The sequence below is a fragment of the Giraffa tippelskirchi genome, chromosome 8, assembly GCF_054371585.1.
Source record: "Giraffa tippelskirchi isolate mGirTip1 chromosome 8, T2T-mGirTip1v1.2.pri, whole genome shotgun sequence".
Lineage (NCBI taxonomy): Eukaryota > Metazoa > Chordata > Mammalia > Artiodactyla > Giraffidae > Giraffa > Giraffa tippelskirchi.
Window position 1 is genome coordinate 29,865,365 of NC_137282.1, and position 24,221 is coordinate 29,889,585.

The 24,221-nt window shown below is 44.1% G+C and overlaps 1 protein-coding gene across 2 annotated transcripts in view; it reads right to left on the minus strand.

Moving 5' to 3' along the window:
- The window catches only part of WWC2 (WW and C2 domain containing 2), a 136,365-nt gene that overhangs the window by 36,606 nt on the left and 75,538 nt on the right, over positions 1 to 24,221 (minus strand). Inside the window, exons 3-9 of one of the 2 annotated variants that reach the window (XM_081521965.1) lie at positions 20,368 to 20,571; positions 19,787 to 19,824; positions 19,583 to 19,659; positions 11,596 to 11,675; positions 8,048 to 8,177; positions 4,793 to 4,939; positions 3,679 to 3,752 (exon numbers count right to left, since the gene is read on the minus strand). In XM_081521965.1, the coding sequence (XP_081378091.1) occupies positions 3,679 to 3,752; positions 4,793 to 4,939; positions 8,048 to 8,177; positions 11,596 to 11,675; positions 19,583 to 19,659; positions 19,787 to 19,817 (539 nt within the window). In that variant the 5' untranslated portion in view covers positions 19,818 to 19,824; positions 20,368 to 20,571. The remainder of the gene's footprint in view (positions 1 to 3,678; positions 3,753 to 4,792; positions 4,940 to 8,047; positions 8,178 to 11,595; positions 11,676 to 19,582; positions 19,660 to 19,786; positions 19,825 to 20,367; positions 20,572 to 24,221) is intronic. The other variant, XM_081521964.1, reaches the window with a different exon arrangement.

Sequence of the window (24,221 nt, forward strand, 5' to 3'; positions counted from 1 at the left end):
GGGGCACCCTGAGGACTGTTGGGATTGTTCACGAGAGGAATGGCACTTGGCTGTTTTGACCACAAGCACATCACTTCATGGCAGATAGATGGGGAAACAGTGGAAACAGTGGCTGACTTTATTTTTCTGGGCTCCAAAATCACTGCAGATGGTGATTGCAGCCCTGAGATTAAAAGACGCTTACTCCTTGGAAGGAAAGTTATGATCAACCTAGATAGCATATTTAAAAGCAGAGACATTACTTTGCCAACAAAGGTCCATCTAGTCAAGGCTATGGTTTTTCCAGTGGTCATGCATGGATGTGAGAGTTGGACTATAAAGAAAGCTGAGCACTGAAGAATTGATGCTTTTGAACTGTGGTGTTGGAGAAGACTCTTGAGAGTCCCTTGGACTGCAACGAGATCCAACCAGTCCATCCTAAAGGAGATCAGTCCTGGGTGTTCACTGGTAGGACTAATGTTGAAGCTGAAACTCCAATACTTTGGCTACCTGATGCGAAGAACTGACTCATCTGAAAAGACCCTGATGCTGGGAAAGATTGAGGGCAGGAGGAGAAGGGGATGACAGAGGATGAGATGGTTGGATGGCATCACCGACTCAATGGACATGGGTTTGGGTAAACTCCAGGAGTTGGTGATGGGCAGGGAGGCCTGGCGTGCTGCGGTTCATGGGGTCGCAAAGGTCGGACACGACTGAGCGACTGAACTGAACTGAACAAGATCAAGATAAACTATGGGGACTCCCCTGGTGGTCCAGTGGCTAAGACCCCTCACTCCCAACTCAGGGGCCCTGGGTTCGATTCCTGGTCAGGGAACCAGACCCCACATGCCACAACTGAAAGTTGGCAAGCTACAAATAAGACCTGGGGCAGCAAAACAAATAGATAAATAGATACCTTTCAAAAAGGTAAACTATGAACACAACTGATATTGGCATGCTGCTAAGTCGATTCAGTTGTGTCCGACTGTGCGACCCCACAGATGGCAGCCCACCAGGCTCCCCCATCCCTGGGATTCTCCAGCAAGAACACTGGAGTGGGTGGCCATTTCCTTCTCCAATGCATGAAAGTGAAAAGTGAAAGTGAAGACGCTCAGTCGTGTCTGACTCTTAGCTACCCCATGGACTGCAGCCTACCAGGCTCCTCCATCCATGGGATTTTCCAGGCAAGAGTACTGGAGTGGGGTGCCATTGCCTTCTCCGGATATTGGCATGAGGAACCCCATATTCCTATTTCAAAATGTTGGATGATTACTCTGGTATTATCACAGCACATACCAGAAGATGATGAAGATAGAAAAGGGGGCGCCTGCCCTCCCTTTTAGATGGAAGAAGTTGTAGAAGAGAAGAAAAAGGTGATTGAAAAACGTTATCAGGACCAAGAGGGAAGTAGCTGCACATTCTTTCCCCTAAAGTTTCCTGTTTGAGTTAAAAAGAAAGTTGCTACCTTAAACTGTGCTGTGTGTATAATGTACTTGTGATTTTCACCCATCGTCTGCACTTATGATAGCTGTAACATCAGCTATTCTTCAGCTTTAACAAAATCATAAACAACTCTCTCAACGTACTGGAAAATTAATCATCAAAATGCTAAATAAGCATGGTATTATTAGCTTCATTAAGCATGTAAAACAAAGGCTGCAGGAGAAAACAGGTTTCCGAGAAACACAACCCAAACACAAGTAAACACAAAATTCTTTACTTATTCAGAATTAAGGAAGAAAAAGCACTTTCAACACATGTAGAACCCCCCGAGACTTAGCATCTCCTCAGAATCCCTAGTAACTTTAAAGCAAAACCTCAAATGGTAACAGAACAGCAATGCAACCAATTGGGAAAGAACCAACATCTTGTCTTGATGGGACTGAATTAAACAACTGAAGCGTGAGCAACGATGAAGTGAAAGAAAGAACAGCATCTGTTGCTTGTGGGATTGGGCATTAGGTGGGTCTTGAATTTGATTTGGAAAGAGTGCGCCAAGTCTGCGCGAGAAACAGTGACGCTTTCTGGGAACACCTAACAGACAGGTGCTGTTTAGGCTCCAGATGGAGCCAGAGTCCAGCAGAAGCTCAAGCTGGCCCAAGGGAAGTTGAGTCAAACCCCAAGGACATAGGGGCATGAGGCCCGCCTCCCTAAGATTAATTCTGAGCTACGGCCATTCTCCTTTGGAAAGCCAGACGCTGATCCTTGCTTTGTTTATGTCAGAACCAAGGAGTTCTGGCGGCTCAGGGGCTGGAGTGCTCGTAGCCAGAGCCCCCCCAACAGGCTTCCACGTCCCCAGGCCACAACAGCACAAAGGAGCGCTCAGTCCTGGTCGAGGGGAAAGCGCCAGTCCCGGACGAGAAGCAGACAGTGTGGTGCACGACACTTTTCCTACCCTCGAGCCATTTACAATCCACCTGGGAAACTTTACAGGCATTAAAATCAGCCGGGTACAATGCTGCTCAGAGAGACGAAGTGACTTGCTCAAGCTCGCGGTGGTTAATAATTTGTGGAACAAAGCTTAGGGTTCTTTCAGTAAATCAAAGAACCAAGTAATATTAGTAACAGAGGCTACGCAGAGGCAAATATTGGATTGGGGCAGATCAAATAATGGCGTTGTTACAGCCAGACAACCTCTAAGAAATCTGGCCAATGGCTTTTTTTTTTTAAAATACTTTTAAGATTTATTTATTTATTTTTTTGATGTGGATTGTTTTAAAAATCTTTATTGAATCTGTTACAATACTGCTTCTGTTTTATGCTTTGGGGTTTTTTTTTTTTTTTTGGCTGCGAGGTTTATGGGATTCCCAGCTTCCCACCCCCTGTGTTGGAAGACAAAGTCCTAACCACTGGACTGCCAAAGAAGTCCCTAGCCAGTGACTTTTAGATTCTCATCATCACCAGTATTAACGGATGTACTTCAGTATCCACCTACTGGGCTGCCTTGTGGTGGGAAACCATGCACGTTCTCAGCTGAGCAGTTCATGCTTCTGATAATACGGGCCTGTGCACCCAGTGCCCTCCCAGACAATGGAACAGCAGCATCCTCACACTCTTACAAGGAAAATGATGAAGTGTTTCAGGATGACCCTCTCTCGCAGAACAAGCACAGTTCCTACGTTATGCAAACCTGCTCAGTCTGTCACCAACTCGAGGACAGAGGAGTCTCGTAGACCCTCTCGGGAGGCACAGGTTAAGAAAAAGGCAGTGAGGCTGTGCTGGAGAAGAGTGGAGAGGGTAAAGGAGGGACCCCTTCCCAGAAGTGAGTGACGCCCAGACATCCCCCAGGACACCAGCGGGGGGCTTCCTTCCGACGCCGAGGAAGGTGCTGGAACCTGTTTATCTTCAAACTCCTAGCGGCTACCAAGCCCAGCACTCGAGTCTCTGTAGTACTGTCTGGGGAACCAACTTCCTCACTTTAAATTGTAAGTAGGTACCAGACAGCCTTACAGCTTCTTCCTTCCAGAAAGAAGGGGACAGTTCCATTCCTGCCCTTCTCATGAATTCTCCTTGTTCTTTGGCTTTGGGTGGGGGGGAGGGGAACACAACAACCTTTATATTCCAAGATCTGAAGGGTGATCTCAGTAAGAACGCATGGTGAGTGCCCAGCAGATGTCACCACAGGAATAAAGATGAATTCTGGAAAACGCCGGGTGAGCCCACTGACCACTGACTGCCACACGGCTCCCCTGCTGTTACCTTCTTTTGGCTTCTTCATACTGGAGGCTCAGCCTGACCTTTTCAGCTAAATTTGATCTACTTCTCACTCCGATCTAGTTAAAAAAAAAAAAAAGGGAAAAAGTCAATTAACTCTGCTAATGAATGAAGTAAAACTGCTTTTGTTTCTAGGAAGTACGAGTAATTGAAAAGCTAAAGAAGATAGTATTGAAATTGGGAACACCAGTTTGCAAAGGCACTTACTTTCGCGTCTCAGTGGGGACAAAACATTTCTTTTTAATTCAAGCTTGCTGAATTTTTTTCAAAGACTTTAACATCCTTTTCTCTACACATTAAAATCAGGATTAAAAAAAAATCAGGTAAATGCTTCTGGTGTCTAAGAGTTTATGAAGGGCGTACAGGTCAATAAAATTTATGAACTGGAACTAATTTCCTTGTCTCTGTGAGCCAAAATTTCCATCATTTAACTTCCAAATGCATAAACATAAATTACTTCAAAAATTAATTTTTCAAACAGGTAAGCCCTACTGTTGATCTCTACCTGCTCTACCTTCATAGCACAGAATTCAAAGAACACAAAAATAACTGGGAACTTATTGAAAAGTAAATATCTGCTAATGGTGTCCCAAAAGGTACACTATAAACTGGTAATAATATTCAAACCACATTAAATATTTTCAAGTGCCAGGTATAAACCACCAATCAAACATTTTAATATAATCAACTTCAGATGTGTAAAAACAAGTTCTTTGGTTTCATTTTTAAAGGCATATATTTATGTTTTTCATTAGCCTTAAAGTGTATTTGGAAGGACCTTAATTTCCAAGGCTCTAAACTTAAGAGGAAAAACTTAAATTCTCATGTGTCTCTTGTCTTTCAATAGAGTCTCTGAATAAATACAGTATGAGAAAGTTTGAACCAAGCTATTCATCTGGACAGACTCTGACATGCTTGGCACCTAGGCAGAAAAGATAAGGCTAAGATTTGTAAATCCAGTCTTATGAGTACGAAATGCAGCATGCACATAGCTGGAACTAGCACCCCCTTTCTGGCCCTGGTTCCAACTGCCAGTGACACTGTAATCAGGGTCCATCCAGGCAGGGCCCAGGCCAGCCCTTCCACACGGATGACTTACGTCCCCGGAAATGCTGGTTTGCGAGCCCGCGTCCAGGGTCTGTCTGGAGAGGGAGAGATGCGAGTTCACAGGACTGGATCTCAGGTCTGGCTCAGATGTGCCGATGCTCTGGTCCACATGAAACCGCCCCTGCAGCTTAGCAAGGCTCTGTTCAGGAAGCACAAAGCACTTTGTAGAGCCGAGCACTGAAGAGGGTGAAACTTCCCCACCAGGGAAAATCACGTCGAAAGAGCTAATCTCAGTGGAAACAACAATTCCTTTATCTTAGCGGAGAAGGAAATGGCAACCCACTCCAGTATTCTTGCCTGGAGAATCCCAGGGACAGAGGAGCCTGGTGGGCTGCTGTCTATGGGGTTGCAGAGTCGGACACGACTGAAGCGACTTAGCAGCAGCAGCAGTGGGTGTTTACCACTTTAAATGACTCAAAAAAATAAGGGTACAAGACAGTTTTTGCACATACATGCAGACTCTGAAAATATGTGAGATCATATTAAAACAGGTTATCTTCTCTTTCTCAAGACAGCCTGGGAATTCTTCACCCTGTGAATCATGGCATCTTTATATTTAATAGATGCATTTCTTATTTTTAAAATTTTTTGAATTAATTTTTTATTGAAGTATAGTTGAATTATAATGTTGTGGTAATTACTATTGTACAGCAAAGTGACTCTGTTATACATACAAATGCATTTCTCATCTTGAAAAATTTGTTAAAAAGAAGTCTATTTTAATGAGGGCTAACCATTTTATGCAGTAGAAATTCTGGAGACATGGGATACCTATAATGCAATCTCATTCTAGATAAAGCAGGCAAACTTCCTACTGAGAAGATGTCTACAGTTATGCCATTTGATATCCGGATAGGATCCAAGAGATTATTTAGCTCACGTAGACGTTAGAGATTAGGAAATAGAGGCCCAGAAGCTGCTCTCGATCAGTACCTGCAATGATGTTTGGTTTGGGAAAGTGCATAATTACAATTGAACATGATTGCTGTCAGCATCCAGGTTTAATATAGGGAGTTTATTTTAGAGGGAAGATGTGAGCCAGTGATAGCATTAAAAATGAAAAATCTAAACTTCTACCAACCACCCTCGCTTACAAAACACTAACAAAAATGTAAGAAGCTCATTATTATCAGCTTTAAGAAGAGCCAGGATTTATTCCTGATATATAAAATCCTCATGATAAGAAATTAGGACTATCAAGATCTGATACTTGTTTTTCACCTAACCTCTATTTTCTTTCAAAGGCATTTTTATACAAAATGTATATATTTTTATTCAAAATGTGTGAGGGATAAAACTTAAATGGTCACATGGAATAATACATTACAAAAAAGAACAAAGAAACCTTTTAAAGACTTTGGACAAGTCTCTTCTACTTTTTTCTTGTGAACAGTGAAAAGATGTATATTTTTCAAACCTATCTGGGATGACCACGAATTCAATTAATTTAGTAGGTCATGACTAGTATGTTTTAAAATGAAATAGAGGAGACTAGGAAATAAAGTCAAAGTATATTACTAGTATCAAAAGGAAGCATATTTCTGTGAAATTTGGTGTGTGTGTGTATCTACAGGTGAAGATATTTGTGTTACTGTGTTTTGATGAAAAATATATTTCTTACTGTGGGTCATAGCCAAAGAAGTTTGAAAGTCACAGAAGCTATCTAAAGTCCTTTTCAGCTCTGTTGGTGATTTCTATATCTATTACTTATTTTACATATTTTAGCAATTTAAAAGTTATCTGATTTTTAAACTTAATCTGGCCTATGTATAAATTCAAAGTTTACAGGAAGAATCAAAGAGGACTTAAAATTGGTAAATTATGAGGGTCCAGTGTAAATCTGTACAAGAACTATTAATTTTTTTCAGGAATGACTCATTTAATCAGCAGGATCCCTGTAGAACAACAAAAAGCATATCCAAGTAAAGTTCTGTATGCGTTACGTGTATGTTAGAACCATCTATTCTGAAGCAAGACTGCCTGGGTTTGAACCTGGGTCCTACTACTTATCAGCTGTGTGACTTTCAGTAAGTAACTTAACTTCTCTGTACTGTGGTTTTCGTATCCATAAGTTGAGGATAATAACAGAGCCTATATTTAGGGCTGCCGTGAGAATTAAATGAAGTATTTCTATGCAAAGCAGGCAGAAGACCGTCTGGCACGAAGTCAGTATTTTAAGTATTTGCTGTTATTACTGTTGTCTTTTATATTTAATTGCTTCTTGAAAGCTATTTTAAAAATCCCCCAATGCAAAATTATACAGGTTCGAGAATATTCACTTGTATTCAACCAGAATTTTGGAAACTGACATTAAGTAGTTGAATATTTTATTCAAATGTAGAGGCTCTGTTCACCATGGATGGGCTGTAATATTTTTTGAAAGACACAGACTAAATCCTCACCCAGCCAGGTGAAGAATTCCAAATATCTGAACTATTACAAAGAATTCTCAGTGCTTGTGATAATTATGAGATAGAAGGAGGGGAGGAGGAGGAAGAGACGCCTCTGAAAAAAAACCTTGACTGTATGTGCTATATATATATATGCAGAACACTGATCGCGCAATGGCTGTTTTATTTACACATGGGGCTGGGCCAGTGGAGCTCAGGTCTGTAAGGTGAGACGTGTACAGGTGTAACCAGGGGATCTAGTGCCATTAGCCTCTCTCCCAGGTGACTCCACAGCTGTCCCCCAGCTGGGTCAGCATCTCTCCGTGCCACTCCCAGCTAGCACTTCAGAATCTCCTGGGGTGGGGAGTAACATCTCTAAGCTCCTTGCACCACTCCCCCACTTCTCAAGGTGTATTATCTACTTACTGATGGCAGGTGACATGCCCTTTCTGTATCCTGGGCTAAGGATCACTGGTTTAGATAACCCTGCCTATCAGGGCTCCACCTGAAGTTTGCAGTGAGCTGCAAGGCGCACCAAGACGCTAATCTCCATACATGGGCTCCAGGATCCACCAGCCCCTGTCTCAAAGGTCACCCAAAGCCAGCCTTCAAATAAGCATATCAGAACCTTGGAACCCATCTATTTTCCTCCAAGGTAGCGGCTGGCTCAGTACCTGTAACAATCTCCAATGAGACCAAATCCCATATGAATGGGGTGCAGGGGCTGGGGGGCATGGGGTTGTGGTGGAAAGGGGCCATCCAGACTCCGATGGAGAACTTCTGCTCAAGGACAATTTCTGAGGCCCAAGAAGGTAGTAGTTTGACTTGGAAAAAAAAAAAAATGTTCTATCACATACCTGCATCAGATCTTGTTTTTCTTTTTCTCCTGAGCTAATAGCCTTTCGGATAGATTTCAGTTCAGTTAGGATGGCTTTGGCTTCACTAAGTTCATAGCCACTCTGGCCTCCAGACATTTTTTTATCAATTCTGTTAAAAGAGAGGAAGAAAAAAAATCAAAGAATGACAGAGGACAAGCTAAACAGACCACAGGAATTGGGTGTGGGGCTGTCTTGGTTAGCTGATGTTTACTACTGGACTCACACACAGCAGCTTCAGGGTGGTGGTCTCTCCTCCTTTCTCTCCTGACTGCTTCGTGCTGAGACCCCTGCCACCTCTGACCTCAAACCCAGCCCACTGCCATCACTGTGAGGCTGAGGCTTCTTGTTTACGGTTTGGTTGGGTGGTCCCACCACTGGCTGAACTCAAACCTCGTCACACGCTGATCCTGGCAAAGGTTTGGGACCCGGGGAACTGATTTAGCAGGAAGACAGAAATGCCAGTAAACTGGGTGAGCCCAGGAACCTCAGGATTCATCACTGCTGTCTAATTTTACATGCCGCGACGTCTGTGCAAAACCTAGCAAAGAGCCCAGTCTGGTGATCGTTAATAAAGGGTGGTGGTTTTCGCTTGTACTAGTGAGTATCCTATGATGTTTGGATTGTTTGGTTAGTTTCGTTTCTTTTTAAATATATGAAAAGTATTCTATTTTTATGACAGTTATGAGTCATGATAACATTGCCTGTCTTGCTGAATGAGTTCAAGTCTAGGAACAAGACGCAAGGGCAGATGTGTTCCTTTGTCCATTAACGTTGAATAAAGAGCGCCCCAGTGAGCTTGTTGACTAGTACTTGGTAAGCAGTACTTGCTTACTGAATGTTCACACAGTTCACAAGGTCACCCTACATCAGAGGATTTCAGGTAACTGAGTTCTTTGGGGTCACAGGGCCCAACCAAATGACCTAATTCTTAAAAAAAAAAAAAGGTTCACGTTCTTCATCATCACCTGTGTTGCTTGGGATCCATTAGGAAAGAACCTGGGCTTTACTTCAGAAACACACAGCCACCCCCCTGTCCCGCCAGCCAACAACGCTGTGACATACAATCTCGGGCATGTCCTTGTCTAATTCCCAGACTCTCTGGAGATACAGCACTTATTAAATCACAGAAAACTGTCTCTGAGCTAATTTGGTTTAAAACATTTACTAATTTGTATTTATTTCAATGTGAAGTGTATAGTCTGAAAAAAAAATTAACGTGATATTATCTTATTCACTCTTCTAAAGTTTACTCAAATAAGTGCAGTTTGTAGATAATTTATTTTTCCAAGTAGCACTTCAGAAAATATTTTATGGTGCTGAACAAGTAATTAAAGTCTGAAAGAACCTAAGAAAATAAAATAAATCTCATCATAAATCAATTCTGTAATAAAATACATACAACCAGTGCCACTGGATGGGCCAAAGCAGAAATACGCCTCTCTTGCAGGTGTCCATCTACACATGAGCTACACTATCGCTAAGGGCCAAAGTGCAACTTGGGACCACAGTTTGAAATGAATAACGCAGAGAATAAAACCACATTCATTCATCCAGCATAAACGATGGCACCAAGGAGAATGAAAACCAGGGCTTAAATTGGTGCAGATTCCACAAAATTTTCCATTTTACTGTGAGTGTGAAGTTGCAAAATCCTACAGTGGGATTCTGCTTAAATTTATTCCTGAAATATATTTTCGGTCATAACCCCAAGTAAAATTCCCTTTAGTATCAGGAACGTGATTTCTTGAAAAATATGGTCTCTGGGTATAATCAATTACTAGTCAACCTTCTGGTAGTATGGTGGTAAACATTTGAATGAAAACAGCTTTATTCTGTCTGTAGTTAAGATGCATGAGGGGCGTCTAATGTTAGATATGGTATCTCTCTGCTCTTGGTTCCTCAGATTAGAATCACTGCAGGAGAAAGCCTGAGTTTCTACAACAAATGGCTATTGTTTTCTTGTGGAATGTTATTGACAGAATCTTAAACATGCCTTGGATTCCTATAAAAATTGCTTGCAAGCAAACTGCTTTGAAACAATACATCATTGTTACATCGATAAAACAAAAACAGCAAGTTTGGCTAACCTTTAATCCTGGTGGTGACATGAGTTATAATTTCATGTGTCTTAAAAGTATGTAACGTGTGGCTAAAGGCTTCCTGGTGTTCCTACCACAACGCTCTCCTGTATGTTGATGGACAACTGACTAAACAACACATTTAGGTGAAACCAGGTCTGCTCAGTTTTTGGGGGTGTGCTGCAACCTCCACTGAGGTTCTCTGAACAGAGCTGGACCTGAGAACCACGTGGGGGGTCTTGGGACGGAGACCAGACACATGTATTTTTTTTAACAGCTCCTCAGATTATTCTAATATGCGATCAGGTTGGAGAACCACCAGGGTGGGAGCGTCTAAAAGAATCTCATGGTCATGATCACATGAGGTGAGCGTCAAAACCAAACACTGAGCCGGGAAGCCAAGTGTCTGAGATGAAAGTCATGTGGCTGGTGATGGAGAGGAGTGAGGGGGATCCTGAAACATAGCTTGTCAACCAAACACACAACCATCGCTCAGATGGCCCGGCCAGTGAACGCGTGGGATCTTTAACGGGGTGACGCCTTGCTGCCTCGGATGCTGTTGAGGCAGACGGAGGATGGGCGTAAACCTGCCTGGAGAGGAGCCCCTCGGGAAGCCCAGGTGAATCCTGCCTCACTGCCGGGGCCCTCGCGGGGCGGGAGGAGAAGGGGTCCGGAATGGCCGCCGGGTGCCTTTCAAGGGATGATGGCTTCAGCCTTCCCCGAGGCCGTGGGCTGCGTGAACCGCCACCGCTCCCTGCCTCGGAGATCCTGGGGCGGGCGCTGTGGGAGCTAGACGCCTGGGTGCGCCTGTCGGGGTGTGGCAGGAGAACAGCGGCTCCGGGGATTGGGAACAGGGCAGGGAGCCCGTCCTCCGACCCGCCCTCCATCATTCGCATTCTCGTTTGAACTGGCTCAGCCTGGGGCTGGGGTCCAGTGGCCTTCAAGCACAAAGCTGGAAAGGGCACAGGGAACTTGGGAGCCTGGACATTCACTTGGCTCCTCTACAGACACCCCTGCCCCTGAGGTCGGGAGGCATCAGGTACCCCTGGGGCTGCCAGGCGGACAGGCACCCTGGGTCCGGCTCCACAGAGGACCTGGTCATCCCAACCCGTCCTGGGCCCCATCTCCCTGCTCCCTCTTCACCTAAGGCCTGCCAGCAGGCCTGCGAGATGAAGATGAGTCTCTCACTTTGGTTTCCTTGGGTCTTCCACCTATTAAGGAAAACTTCAGACCTTTTCAAAGTGTATAGTAGATTTTCCCAAGTGTTTTTTTATTGTTCTTTGGTTGATTGTTTTCTTGTGTGTTTTTTTTTTTTGGTGCCAAGCTTTGTGCCTCGTACTTTTACTACTCTTTGAGAAAACTCTTATGCCATCTGCACCTCTGTTTTCTTTGGATTAGCTCAGGGGTCTTGGATTATTTGAGAGTTAATTTCGTTATTTTCATACTCACTGTTTCAGAGTAGCGAAGCCTTGTTCTTTATAGAGCAATTCCTGCTTCATCTGTGAGAGTTCTCGCTTCAGCTTTTTGACCTTTTGTGAGAAATCAATGTAAATATGAATGTTTGTAAATAATTAGCAACACAGTTTTAAAAGGTAACCTATTAGTAAACTATTAAACACATAAACCCAGCCACTGGTTTCACGTTGACTCGACTCATTTCCCCTGGATATGAATTCCATGGAAAGAGATTAAGTAAGTTTAGATTATTGGTGATGCGCATTATTACTCAAAGTTACTCTCATTATCTTATATAGCAAAGTTGCTCTGAGCTGGACATCATGACTGGCAGTGCCAGGCGGCACGTCTCTGGCCACCCCACGAAGGCCATTACTCTGTTTTGTTCAGTTCGCAGTATTTTCCAAGAGCTGAAACTATCTGTGTACTGGTTTCCTGTCTGTCCCCCATGGGAGAGTAAGCAGCATCACATCGGCTGTACCCCTAGACCTGTAGAGTGATACCAGGTACACAGCACAGGGTCAATAAATAATTTGTGGTCGAACTGGTAACAATTATTTTTTTCCCCGTTATCTTTGGAAATAAGAATACTAAAACCTGCCAGGTCAGAGATATGGTACAAGCCTGGTTCATTCACAAACTAAAGGTCTTCTCATGGGTGTCAGAAATTTATCTCCATATAGTCAGTTGCAGCCTAAAGTTTTAAGCACATTCTGGTGTATAGTAATTCCATGTGTTTTGCACTTTTATTTCCTGTTTACTCATTTCACAACTATGTGTTGACTCTCCACAGTGTGTCAGGCCCTGGGTCTGAAAGTGTGAACAAAACTGACCTGATCTTTGCCTTTGTGGGTTTTACAGAATGAGGGAGCCTGACATAGGTAATCGAAAAGAAAAGCACAAGATACTTCAAGATATAAAATGGGGACAGAGGGACTTCCCTGGCCAGAAGGTCCATAGGCCTCACTGATAGAAGGGTCCCTGCAGGGTGGAGCTTGTGGCCACACCCTAAGCTGTGCAGGGCCAGGGCAACCTCAGCAGGCGTCTGGGATTTAGAGATGCTGCCACTGCTGGGTTACAGAGGCGCCGTGTGGGGCAGGAGGTGGGATCGGAAAAGGAGGCCCGATGACACAGCACCTGAAGCCACGCTGAGGATTTCTAAATCTCCTCCTAAGAACAATGAAAATCAAGGAGGCATTGTAGAGCAGGAGCTGCTTCATGGCTGCAGAAGGTCACTGTGGTGACTATGGTGGCCCAAAGGGGCCGTCCTGTCTGCAAGGTGGGCGGGCGTGCTACAGGAGACACTTCAGAGGTAGGACCAACAGGACGGGGTGATGGCCTCAGTGTGGACGGTGAGGGAGAAGATGTGCCAAAAAGTGAAAGGGGAAGTCGCTCAGTCGTGTCCGACTCTCTGAGACCCATGACTACACAGTCCATGGAATTCTCCAGGCCAGATTCCTGGAGTGGGTAGCCTTTCCCTTCTCCAGGGGATCTTCCCGACCCAGGGATCCAACCCAGCTCTCCCACATTGCAGGCGGATTCTTTACCCGCTGAGCCACCAGGGAAGCCCAAGAATACTGAAGTGAGTAGCGTATCCCTTCTCCAGCAGATCTTCCCGACCCAGGAATTGAACTGGGGTCTCCTGCATTACAGGTGGATTCTTTACCAGCTGAGCTACTCGTCAAAGGTCACATCCAAAACCCTGGGTGCATGAGGGTGCTCTCATGGGGATGGGGACCAGATTTGTGGGGGGAAGATCAAGGGTTTCCGGTAAGACAATTATTTTTCTGATACCCGTGGCACTTCGGAGGCAACTGGAACTGTCCAGACTAGAGATATAGAAGGGAGGGTCCCTGATGTAAGGATGCAGTTTTTACATGCATGAGCATAAGTGAGATCATCTAGAGAGAGCGTGTGCGCAGAAGGGACGAAAGTTTAAGAACAGAACAACTTGGGCGTCTGCAGCGCTCAGCGGTCCATGAGCAGAGGAGGTACAGGACATGGTGAAGCAGAGGCAAGAGAAGCCAGGGAAACAGAGAGCACTGTGGACCAGAAGGGAAAAAAGTCAAGAGGGAGAAGAGCCACTCTGAGGACTCAGACGACAAGGACGAGGGTGCTATGACACTCACGATTCTGGACTGTGAGGCCCAATATTTTGGATACAGTAGATGCTCCATAATTTACCTGCTGGGTTTACCAGAAGGCTTAACAGTTTGAGCCCTAATGCACTTATATTTTATTAGGGAAAAGGAAACAGAAACAATTGTGTTAGAAAAACATATATGTCTATGTCTGTGTGTGTGTGTGTGTGTGTGTGTGTGTGTAACTGAATCACTTTGCTGTATAAGAGGGATTAACAACATTGCAAATCAACTATACTTCAGTAAAAGTAAACTAAAACAACTGTGTTGCAGGGCCCAATTCTTAACTACACAGAGAGGTACAAATGATGCTCCTGGACCCCAGGGAGGAGAGCGTTACCCTGGCTAGGGGAGGAGGGCTGGCCTGGGAGAGGAGGATCTTGAAGGTGCTTTAACAATAATCACACAGAGCAACAAGCTCAGTCACACTGTCCAGTGAAGACACTCCAGTTTTAGTATCAGACTCTGACCACATCAGGAGCCATCAATAATCTCAGTTCAGTCCACGTGTGATTCTACTTCCGACAGCACTCTCAAAAAGTTTTTTATCAAAAAAGACCAGCATTTTTATTTAAAAACAACAACAGCAGCAGCAGCAGAAATCCAAAAAATCAATAGTAACTCAAATAGCTGGGCTGAAACCTGTGTCTACCTTTGAACACACAGTTGATAGAAACACGATGCTATCTATTGAGCCTCTTGGAACCAGTGAAGTAAAAGTGTCTCTCACAGACATAAAACTTGAAAATCATTTGGACTTCAATGACACACCCATCTAATTTCTTTCAAAAGTGATCATTTAAGGACTTCCCTGGTGCTACCGTGGATGGGAATCTGCCCGTCAGTGCAGGAGACACGGGTTCCACCCCTGGTCCGGGAAGATCCCACGTGTCACGGAGCCACTAAGCATGTGCACCACAGCTACCAAGCCTGTGTGCCGCAACTACTGAAGCCTGTGTGCCTAGGGTCTGTGCTCCGCAACGAGACGCCACTGCCAAGGAGAGTTGCCCCTGCTCACTGCAACTAGAGAAAGCCCATGCACAGCAATAAAGATCCAGAGCAGTCAAAAAAAATGTTTTTTTTTTTTAATAATTTAAAATTTAAATGAACTTTTGACAACTCAGACTCCGATCCGCTTAAGTGACATGAGACTGTGTCGTGTGCTGGGTGACAAAGGCAGAGGAGGCTGACACACCTGTGCTTTCCTTTCTCCTCCATTATTCACTTGACCTACACTTGGCTGAAAGCTACTGCTTCTACCCTGGGGAGGCTTCTGGATGGATTACATGAGTGATTCTCAGCTGCCTAATATCAACGTGCATTCTATTTTTGTTAAGGATGAAAACGTTTGATTCTATTATAATGATAAGTGAAAACAAGTATTATTTCCAACTCAACGTTATTTGGGATTGTTTCTGGTTTTTAAGAGTTTGGTCTTGGGACTTCCCAGGTGGCCCAGTGGCTAAGACTCCTTGCTCCCAATGCAAGGGTCTTGGGTTCGATCCCTGGTCAGGAAACTAGATCCCATGCGCAGCCAAATAAAGATCCTACATGCCGAAACTGAAAAAACTCCCGCGTGCTGCAGCTAAGACCTGGTGCAGCCAAATAAATAACTAAAAGAAATATTTAAAAATAAATAAGAAAAATAAAATAGAATCCATTTCTATTTCTTATATAGGTCAAAGTTGCAAATGGAACTCAGTTTGAATACAATTGTATTTTTAAAAAAAGAGAGTTTGTTTGTTAAGTGCCCAATACTTTTTCTTCTCAGAGAACCATTTGACGTCTTTAGCTATCACTGTTTTCTACTCTCATTCTCCAACCCAGTTTCAGTGCAGGACACAGAACATAAAAACAAATACCCTCAGGTCACAGCAAAGGGTTACGTTAGCGCTGACTGGCACGTTTAGCACAATGCGGACTCTCAGTTCAGTCGCCCAGTTGTGTCCAACTCTTTGCGACCCCATGGACTGCAGCATGCCAGGCCTCCCTGTCCATCACCAACTCCCGGAGTTTACTCAAACTCCTGTCCATTCAGCCAGCGATGCCATCCAACCATCCAACCATCTCACCCTCTGTCAAACCCCAGGAGACAGTGAAGGACAGAGAAGCCTGGTGTGCTGCAGTCCATGGGGTCGCAAAGAGTCAGACATGACTGAGAGACTGCACAACAACAATTTCTGTGGCATTACTTTGTGAAAGGGACAGGGACGTGCAAGGACTTTTCCAGCCGAGCCAAGAAAAGCTAGGTTGTCAAAATCCACAAAACTGGGCTCAAGCTATCCAGGCACTTCAGAATGCCTGGGGCATTCTCAAAGAGCTACCTGGCCAAAACATGCCCACGTGGCAGAGAGAGGGCACCATGTGGCCTGCCACGGTCAAACCATGATATGGCTAAAAGCATCACAAGAGAACATGGACCACGAGGGCCCATGTGCTGTGGAAGCGTTCCTATTAAAAGGGATTTTCACTGACAGGAACTAATGGAAGAGAGGCTCTCATCTTTCACTCCAGTTACTCGTGAATGCCTCCTCCCTCCTCTTGAGGGGAGCACCTTGTGGAGCAGGGCGCTCCTCCCCGATTCACTCTGCGGTCCCGCAGCGATGACACACGAGTGAACACAGGCTCCTAAGCGCACATATAACCCGCTGCCAAATAAGCTTTATCAGAGGGGTTCTGTGGCATCAAGCGATGGGTCTGGGGGACGTGACTACGTGGGGTCTTCTGGGATCTCTCCCAGTTATACAGGGCTCCGTTTTCTTCCGACGGCTATTGGTGTGAGGCAACCTGTATGCTTTCGTTTATTTTTCGGAATAATTTTATTTATTTATTTCGGCTGTGCAGGCTTTTCTCTAGTGGCGGCGAGCAGGGGCTACTCTCTAGCTGTGGTGAGGGCGTCTCCTTGCAGTGGCTTCTCTTGCTGTGGAGCCCAGGCTCCAGGGCACGTGGGCTCAGCAGTTTCCGGCTCCCGAGCGCTACAGGCTCCACAGCCGCTGCACAGCGGCTTGGCTGCCCCGAGGCATTATGGGCTCTTCCCGGAACAGGGATCGAACCCACGTATCCTGCGTTGGCCAATGGACTCTCTACCACTGAGCCACGAGGGAAGCCCTGCTTTTGTTTTAAAAAAAAAAACCCCTCTCTTAGTTTGCATCTTTCCTAAAATGGGATTTAAAGCGACAGATTACGATAGCCTGTTGAGGTATTCCATATACAATATGAGGTACTGCATTTATGTCTTATAAAGAAAAGAACTGTGAAGAATGGTTAAAAGTTCAAAGGGGAAGCAATAGTACGTAATGACGTCTGAGATGGGCACAGTTCCAGGGAGTACTGAAGTTCAGCAAGGGTAAGTTTTGACAACATACCTTCACCCGCCCCCCCAACCCCAGCCTTTTTTAGATAAGGTATCTGCCTGAGAGATTACAGAAATGTACAGACATGATAGAGAGACGCAGCAACGAGGTGTCCCACAAACCGGCCCGTGAGCTGCTTGAGGAACAGACAGAGAAATGAAGATAGGTGGACAGGGCAAAGGGCTGTTTGTGGCAGAAAAGAAAACTTCCAACAGTGACTTCATAAATTACACCCGGATGTTCAGACTGAGGAGAGGTTTGCTTCCGGAAAGTATAGACGGACTTTCTTCACACGTTTTCTAAGAACAAATAGAAAAGTTGTGAGGTTAAACAAACAAACATCTATTTGGAGATACTGGAGAATTACCAGGGCAGCAAGAACTGTTAAAGAGTCAAATGATAAGAGAGGCCCATAGGCAAGATCCAAACTTGGCATCGGTTTTCCTTCTGAAGCATCTGGGTACGTGATCGAGAAAGTGAAAAGCTGGGAGAATGCGGTGACCAGGAGTCTGACACGCAGAGAAGCACTAGCTGTTTCCCAGAGCTGAGGGCTCCAGGGAGACTGGAGTCCAGCCTCAATCAGCCTGCTTTCTCAGGAAACAGCCCAGGAGTTCAACTGGGATTCTGAAGAGCTTTCACCTGAGAGAAAGGGTGCTCTGGAAATAGACCCACTCTGAAGAAAATGAATGAAGCCCAAGGACTTTCCTGTGGGTTTGATTCCCAGTCGGGGCACAAATTCCTCTTATGCCATGGGCGTGGTGAAAAAGTAAAAAGAAGAAGAAGAATGAAGCCCAGAACTCAGAAAACTCAAACCCTGACTGAACTGAAGTTACCTGCCCCTTAACTAACTTCCTCTAAGAAGCAAAAGTAAATCCTCTTTGAAGGATAACAAGATCATCCCAAACCTTAAATTATCTTTATTTTTTTTCATACATAATATATGGCTCTTAATTAAAAGCAAGCAGCTGTGAGAGGTCAAATACTGACCAAAAATCAAGAGAAAAAAAAACAGACCAGACCGAAGAATTCAAGAAATAGGAAATTTCAGATATTATACTAATCAAGACATGAAATTTTAAAATAACTGTGATTATTTTGCTCAAAAAATTATTACATCGATGTGTAGAATTTGGGCAAGTAATTAAAAACAAAATATAAACAGAAATTTTAGAATTGAAAACGTGTGGTGGAATTAAGCTGAATAAAGGATAAGAAAATCCAAAACTGTTTAAAAACTAAGCAGAACACTCTGATGAGAAATCATAAAGAAATCAGGAAATATTTTGAACTGATTGACTAACAAGGCCTGAAACTGTGTGTGAGTAGCTGCTTGAGTATATTTTAACACAGCAATTCCACTCCTGGTTGCATAACCAACAAAAACGCATACATCTGTGCACCCAAAGGCATGTGTAACAGACACAAACATTAAGATGCAAGTTTTTAATTACTAGCAATTTGTATAAACTCTAATGTACATCAATAGTAGAAGAAATGAAGAATTCATTCATACACAAAGGTGGGATGGTTTACATGCAATAAAAGTGTATGTGGATGAATCTCAAAATGTTGAACAAGGGTCCAGTGGTTGAGACTCCAAGCTCCCAACGCAGGAGGCACCGGGTTCGACCCCTGGTCAGGGAACTGGATCCCACATTCCGCAACTAAGAGCCCATGTGCTTCAGCTAAGACCCAACACAGGCAAAATAAATTAAAATAATAATAATAAATTTTTAAAAAATACAGAAGAGATGTTGAACAAAAGAAGCCATCAGTAATCCATGTGGTAGCATTTCAGTTTCACAAAGTTCAAAGCAGGCAGGAAATTGATTTATAGCACTGTCAATAAAGGTCACCTAGTGTTACCTTTAGGGAGAAGGACAAGGGTGACAAGGGAATACCATCGGGGCTTCTGGGGTCATGGCAATAATCTCTTTCATGACCTATGCAAAGGTTGCACGAGTTTATTTACTTGGTGAGCAGTCTTTAAGACTCCAAAAATCAAGGATAAACAAGCTGTGACCTTAACAGCCGTGTGGTCAGAAAGATTTAGGGTAAAGATCAGCAAACAACCCATAAGGAAGTATGAGGCACCAGTAAAGTTTGACCTAGAAAAAGAAGTGACTTGGTAATGTGAACTGTGAACATCTTGATAGATTGGGCCATCTGATGAAAAAGCAACTAAGCTCCGCTTTGGATGTGTACTTTCAGCACAATAAGGAAAACTGAAGTTTTTTAGACTCAGATTTTGATTCTATATACTAAGTGCAAACAATAAAACTGCCCAGAAATGGAACACACTCTGTCACATTAATAAGAACAATCTCATGAACATGTTTTAACAAAAGCAGAAAGACCATCCATCGAGGATAAGTCTAATGGTTGCTTCACTGAATTGAAATGGCAGGTGACCACAGAGGCCCCTTCCAGACTCCAGGCATATGTTCAGCATATTAAGAGAACCACAGTCAAAAAAAAAAATCTTACCCTTAATCGTGTAGTGGAGATCTCAGCTTTTAAGATATCAGGGTCATACTTAGTACTGGATGAAGAGCCTGAGAATACTTTCAAAGGGAAAAGAGAGGAAAAACAAAAAAAAAAAGTGACTTGTACAAGTTGCATAACTAGCTGTCAACTTAGAAATTACAAACGCTAAAAACAACAAGATTTACATGCTTCTGGGATACTTACTTAACTTTATAACTCCTTTATTGTCATTCATCAGACACCTAGATATAAAAAGTCATCTTCAAACCGTCATCATTTTTTTCAATAAAAAGGAACGTTATCAAGACCCCAGTGCCTCAGTTTCCTGTGGATTTTATATCTATGGATAAAATCTTGGAGGAGCTTATTGCAGATACAGCTTAACTGCGCTTTGTGTTACCCAGAAACTTGTCACTTAAGTGGAACGTCTGAGCCCATTACAGCTGCTGCTTTAAAAAACGCCAGTCTCTGCGATGAGAGAGAGGTCGGTCAACTCAGGTGGTCAACAGAAACTTCGTCTGTGCTAATCGCTCCAGTTTCAGTTTAGTCCCACTAAAAACAACGTACAAGAGCAGCACAAGGGCCAAATTATTTGCCCTGATCTGAAAAGGTAAACGTTACTCCCTCAGCGAGGAGACCTTTATCTGAAACGGGGCTGAGGGGCTCCTCCTGCCCAAGCAGGGACAGGAAGGACGCAGAGCGCCGTCCCGCGGACACCCAGTGGCCTTCCATCACCTGCAGGGCGGTCCCCGCTGCTCATGTCTGAGCAGCCACGTTGTACTTACAGCTGGTTCGAGAGCTGGACTTTTCCTTGTAGGCGTCATTCAAGCGGACGTACTCGTCCAGGGCCAGGGCCAGCCTCTGCTCCTTCACGTGGTACAGCTCCCGCTGCGTCCGCAGGGCATCCTGGGCCACCGACAGGTAGTCTTTGAGCATCTTCTCCTGCTCTCCCCGCCATTGTTTCCTCGGATCTTCGATCTGTGTGGTTTCTGAAGATAAAGCAGGGGGGTTATTTTTCAGAATTTAATGACGGGCTTTTTTTTTTTTGGATGATTTATGCTTTAAAAAAGAAGTAGCTGGGACTTCGCTGGTGGTCTCTGTGCTCTAAGCAGTGGCTAAGACTGCGCGCTCAATACAGAGGGCCTGGGTTCAGTCCCTGGTCAGGAAACTAGATCCCACATGCTGCAACTAAGAAGCCAAAAAAAAAAAAAGAGTAGCCATCTTTAATTTTTATCTCCTTCAAGTAGTTTATTAGTATTATGAAGTGACGTCTCCAGAAACGTGATAGAGTTTTTGCTTTATTTTACCCAGTCCATCCCCACTCTGACCCCTTTCCGTCCTTGTCATCAATTTATTCTCACTGCGAATATATCTTATACAGAGTCAAAGTAAGCACAGCGGCATGGCTGTGATTGGGTCATCCCTTCCCAGAACCCTCTGGCTCCCCAATACCTTCAGCATAGAAGCCACGCTACTTATGGCCCTGTGTAATCTGAAGCCAATGTGCTCCCTACGCTTCTGTACACTTAACACAGGACTCTCGCCAGGCTGCCCTTTATATCTACATCCCTCAGGCTCTGGATGCAGACCAGCACCGGTCCATGAGCTCTGTTATGTCTGTGACAATAAGTACAGGCATCAAGAGTAAACAGTTTGAAATCTTACAACAATTTCATACAGTTACTGTGTACCTGTTGACTCTAATAATAATCTTGGCACTTGCATTTTTAATTTTTTCAGCTTTTCTAATTCATGGTGATTGTTCTTTTATAAAAATGCCAGTCAGTCGAAATTTTAAAACAAGCAAAAAGACCAAACCCCAGTGCCCAGCTTCGGGAGAAGAACCCAAGGTACTGTTCTTGGTCCTGCACTTCTGCACACGGGCATCACCTGGAGGGCTCTAAAAGAAATCCCGGACCAATCAGAGTTTCTGTGGGTGGAACCCAGGCAATAGCAGGTTTATAAGCCCCTCTGGTGATTCCCATGAGTGGCTGCAGCTGAGAGCCTGTGCTCTGTGACAGCTCATGCACTGCATCCTGCGTGGAATTATGAAATTATTTGAAATATCCCATCTTAAACTTGCTGAAACCTGCCTCCCGCACCCCTCCCAGAGGAAACCACAATAAAGGCCCAGGTCGTAGACAGAAGTCAGTCAGTAAGAGCCCAAACATCTCCATTTCAAATATTCCTTATAACTCAAGATCTCTGGCTACATAAATGTGCAATATTTACATTCAATTCCAGCATTTAAATATACGAATGCAAACTGACTCAAAGTACAGAGAATTCATCCTCTAACACACAGAAATGTATGGTCTTAACTCTGGATGACCCGGGATTAGCCTCACCTCCTAGTGTGCAAGCCTCTGAATACCGCTTAGACCTAGCGACTTGCCTCAAATGGAGAGCACATGGATGAAGATGGGGTGTCTCTGGAGACTGGACTACCAGGGGCTGCGACCACCGTCTTGTTCTCTCTGCTTGGCTCTTCTTGGCTTTTTTGATCTAATGAAGCCAACTTTCAAATTATAAGCTGTCCTATGGACATAGCAGGCTTTTCTGGTGGCTCAGATGGCAAAGAATCTGCCTACAATGCAGGAGACCCAGGTTTGATCCCTAGGTTGCGAAGATCCCCTGGAGAAGGGAATGGCAACCCACTCCAGTATTCTTGCCTGGAAAAATTCCATGGACATAGGAGCTTGGCAGGCTATAGTCCATGGGGTCACCAAGAGTTGGACACGACTGCATGATTGAGCGCACACACACATGGAAGGAATGAGGAGGGGGCCATTGGCTGCCAGCTGACAAGAAACTGAATTGTTCTGACAACCACACATGTGAGCTTAGAAGCATAGTTCCTCTGGTCATGCAGCCCAGCTCACACCTTGAGGTCAGCTGGAGAGAACCCTAGAGCCAGAGGCCCTGCCCAGCCTTGCTTGGATTCATCACCCACAGAAACGATGAGATAATAAACGTATTTTAAGTCATAAGTTTTGGGGTAACTTGTTCCAGTGAGGTAAATAACTAGGAAACTAACCAAATAAAGAGATGACACAAATTGAAAGTGTAAATGAAAAACCTGAGATGCTTGTAAGTTGTAACAGCTATAGTAAGATATGTATTCCCAGTTCTCTCTCAATATCTTTCGAGGTTTTACCTAATCGTATTTCCCTATATATTGGCGAACAGGCATATTTTTCAATAAAATGCTTGTCAACAGCTAAATTGCCACAAAACACTGACAGTAACACTGATGGACACTTAAGTGAGTAAAGTACAATGGTAATAATCATAATAATAACCTGTCAGCATTTGTTTTGCATAGATTAGCCAAAATACTCCAGTCGACTGGTTTAAATTGCAGATGCTACTAGCTTCGGCAGGCACCACTGACATTTCTGATATACCGTCCCATTCAAATAGGAACTACAAACGTGGGTTCCCAGAGGCACTTTAAAGAAGGCTTCATAAAGCAGGACTGTGCTTCATCTCCATCAGTTATGTTTGCTGAATAGATCGGTGAAGAATATTTATTAAATGTAAATACTCAAAAAAGTATATTACACAAACGTGGTATTTTTTTTTTTATTATTAAGACCTGGTGGCCTTGGGAGATCACTGTATTATAATGCAATATAATTTGCATGTTGTCTACTATATAAGAGAAGTAATATATCACATACTGTTAAGACATCATGCACCTCAAGGGAATTCACATTCCATCAGTTTTACAGATGGGGAAATTTACAGATAGTGAACACACTATGAGCTACAAGAACTTATCAGGGAAGATAACATTAGACTCGTCAAAGGAATATTACTTCTGTCTTTTAAGCACATTTCTATTCTCTCTGCTGTGCTCAGGAAGAATGAATGAAATGAATATGAGCGACTCTCCTTCTCTTCCATTTTAGAAACTCTCTGCTATGTTTACCTGTTATGGTGTGTTATTTCTATAGACAGTTGAGCATCTAGTGCATGACTAGGGAAAACAAGATGCTCAGGCGTGATCCCTCCTGCCAAAGAGATTACAAAGCTCAGGACAAGTCATGACACAGGAATTAAAGCAACAATGATGACAACAAGCATTTTATACAGTAATGGTGAGAGCCCTGAGAAGAGCAAGGTTAAGTGCCATGGCAGTTTAGAGACACAGGACTTTTTCCAGCTGAAAAAGTCAGGTCCCGTGGAACAGGCAGTGATTAAGCAGGGCTTTGAAAGGTCTGAGACAAGAGGCCCTTCGAGCACCAACTCCTGTCTGGCGCTCCAGCCATTCTCCCAGCCTCGTTCACACCAGCCTCAGATCACTGACTTTCTCTTCTTTCTTTCATTAAGTCCTGCCTCCTGTGGCCTCTTCAGACCTCTGGCTTTACTTATGGGGCTTCCTTCTGCAGGCAGTTTCTCCTTCCAGCCCCCAAACTGTACCCCATCCCCTTATTCTCCAGGCCTGGTTAACTGACTCATCCTTTGGGCATCAGCTTAAAGCACCTTCTCTCGGGAGCTGCAGGCACACCCCTCAGAAGGGATGTGGTGCTTTACTTGTTCTCCTTTGATCTACTGGCGACGGTGGGAATAGGATCTAACCCTGCTCTCTCGCCTCTTCCCCAAGACCTCAAGAGGGACGAGCTGTGGTTTCTTG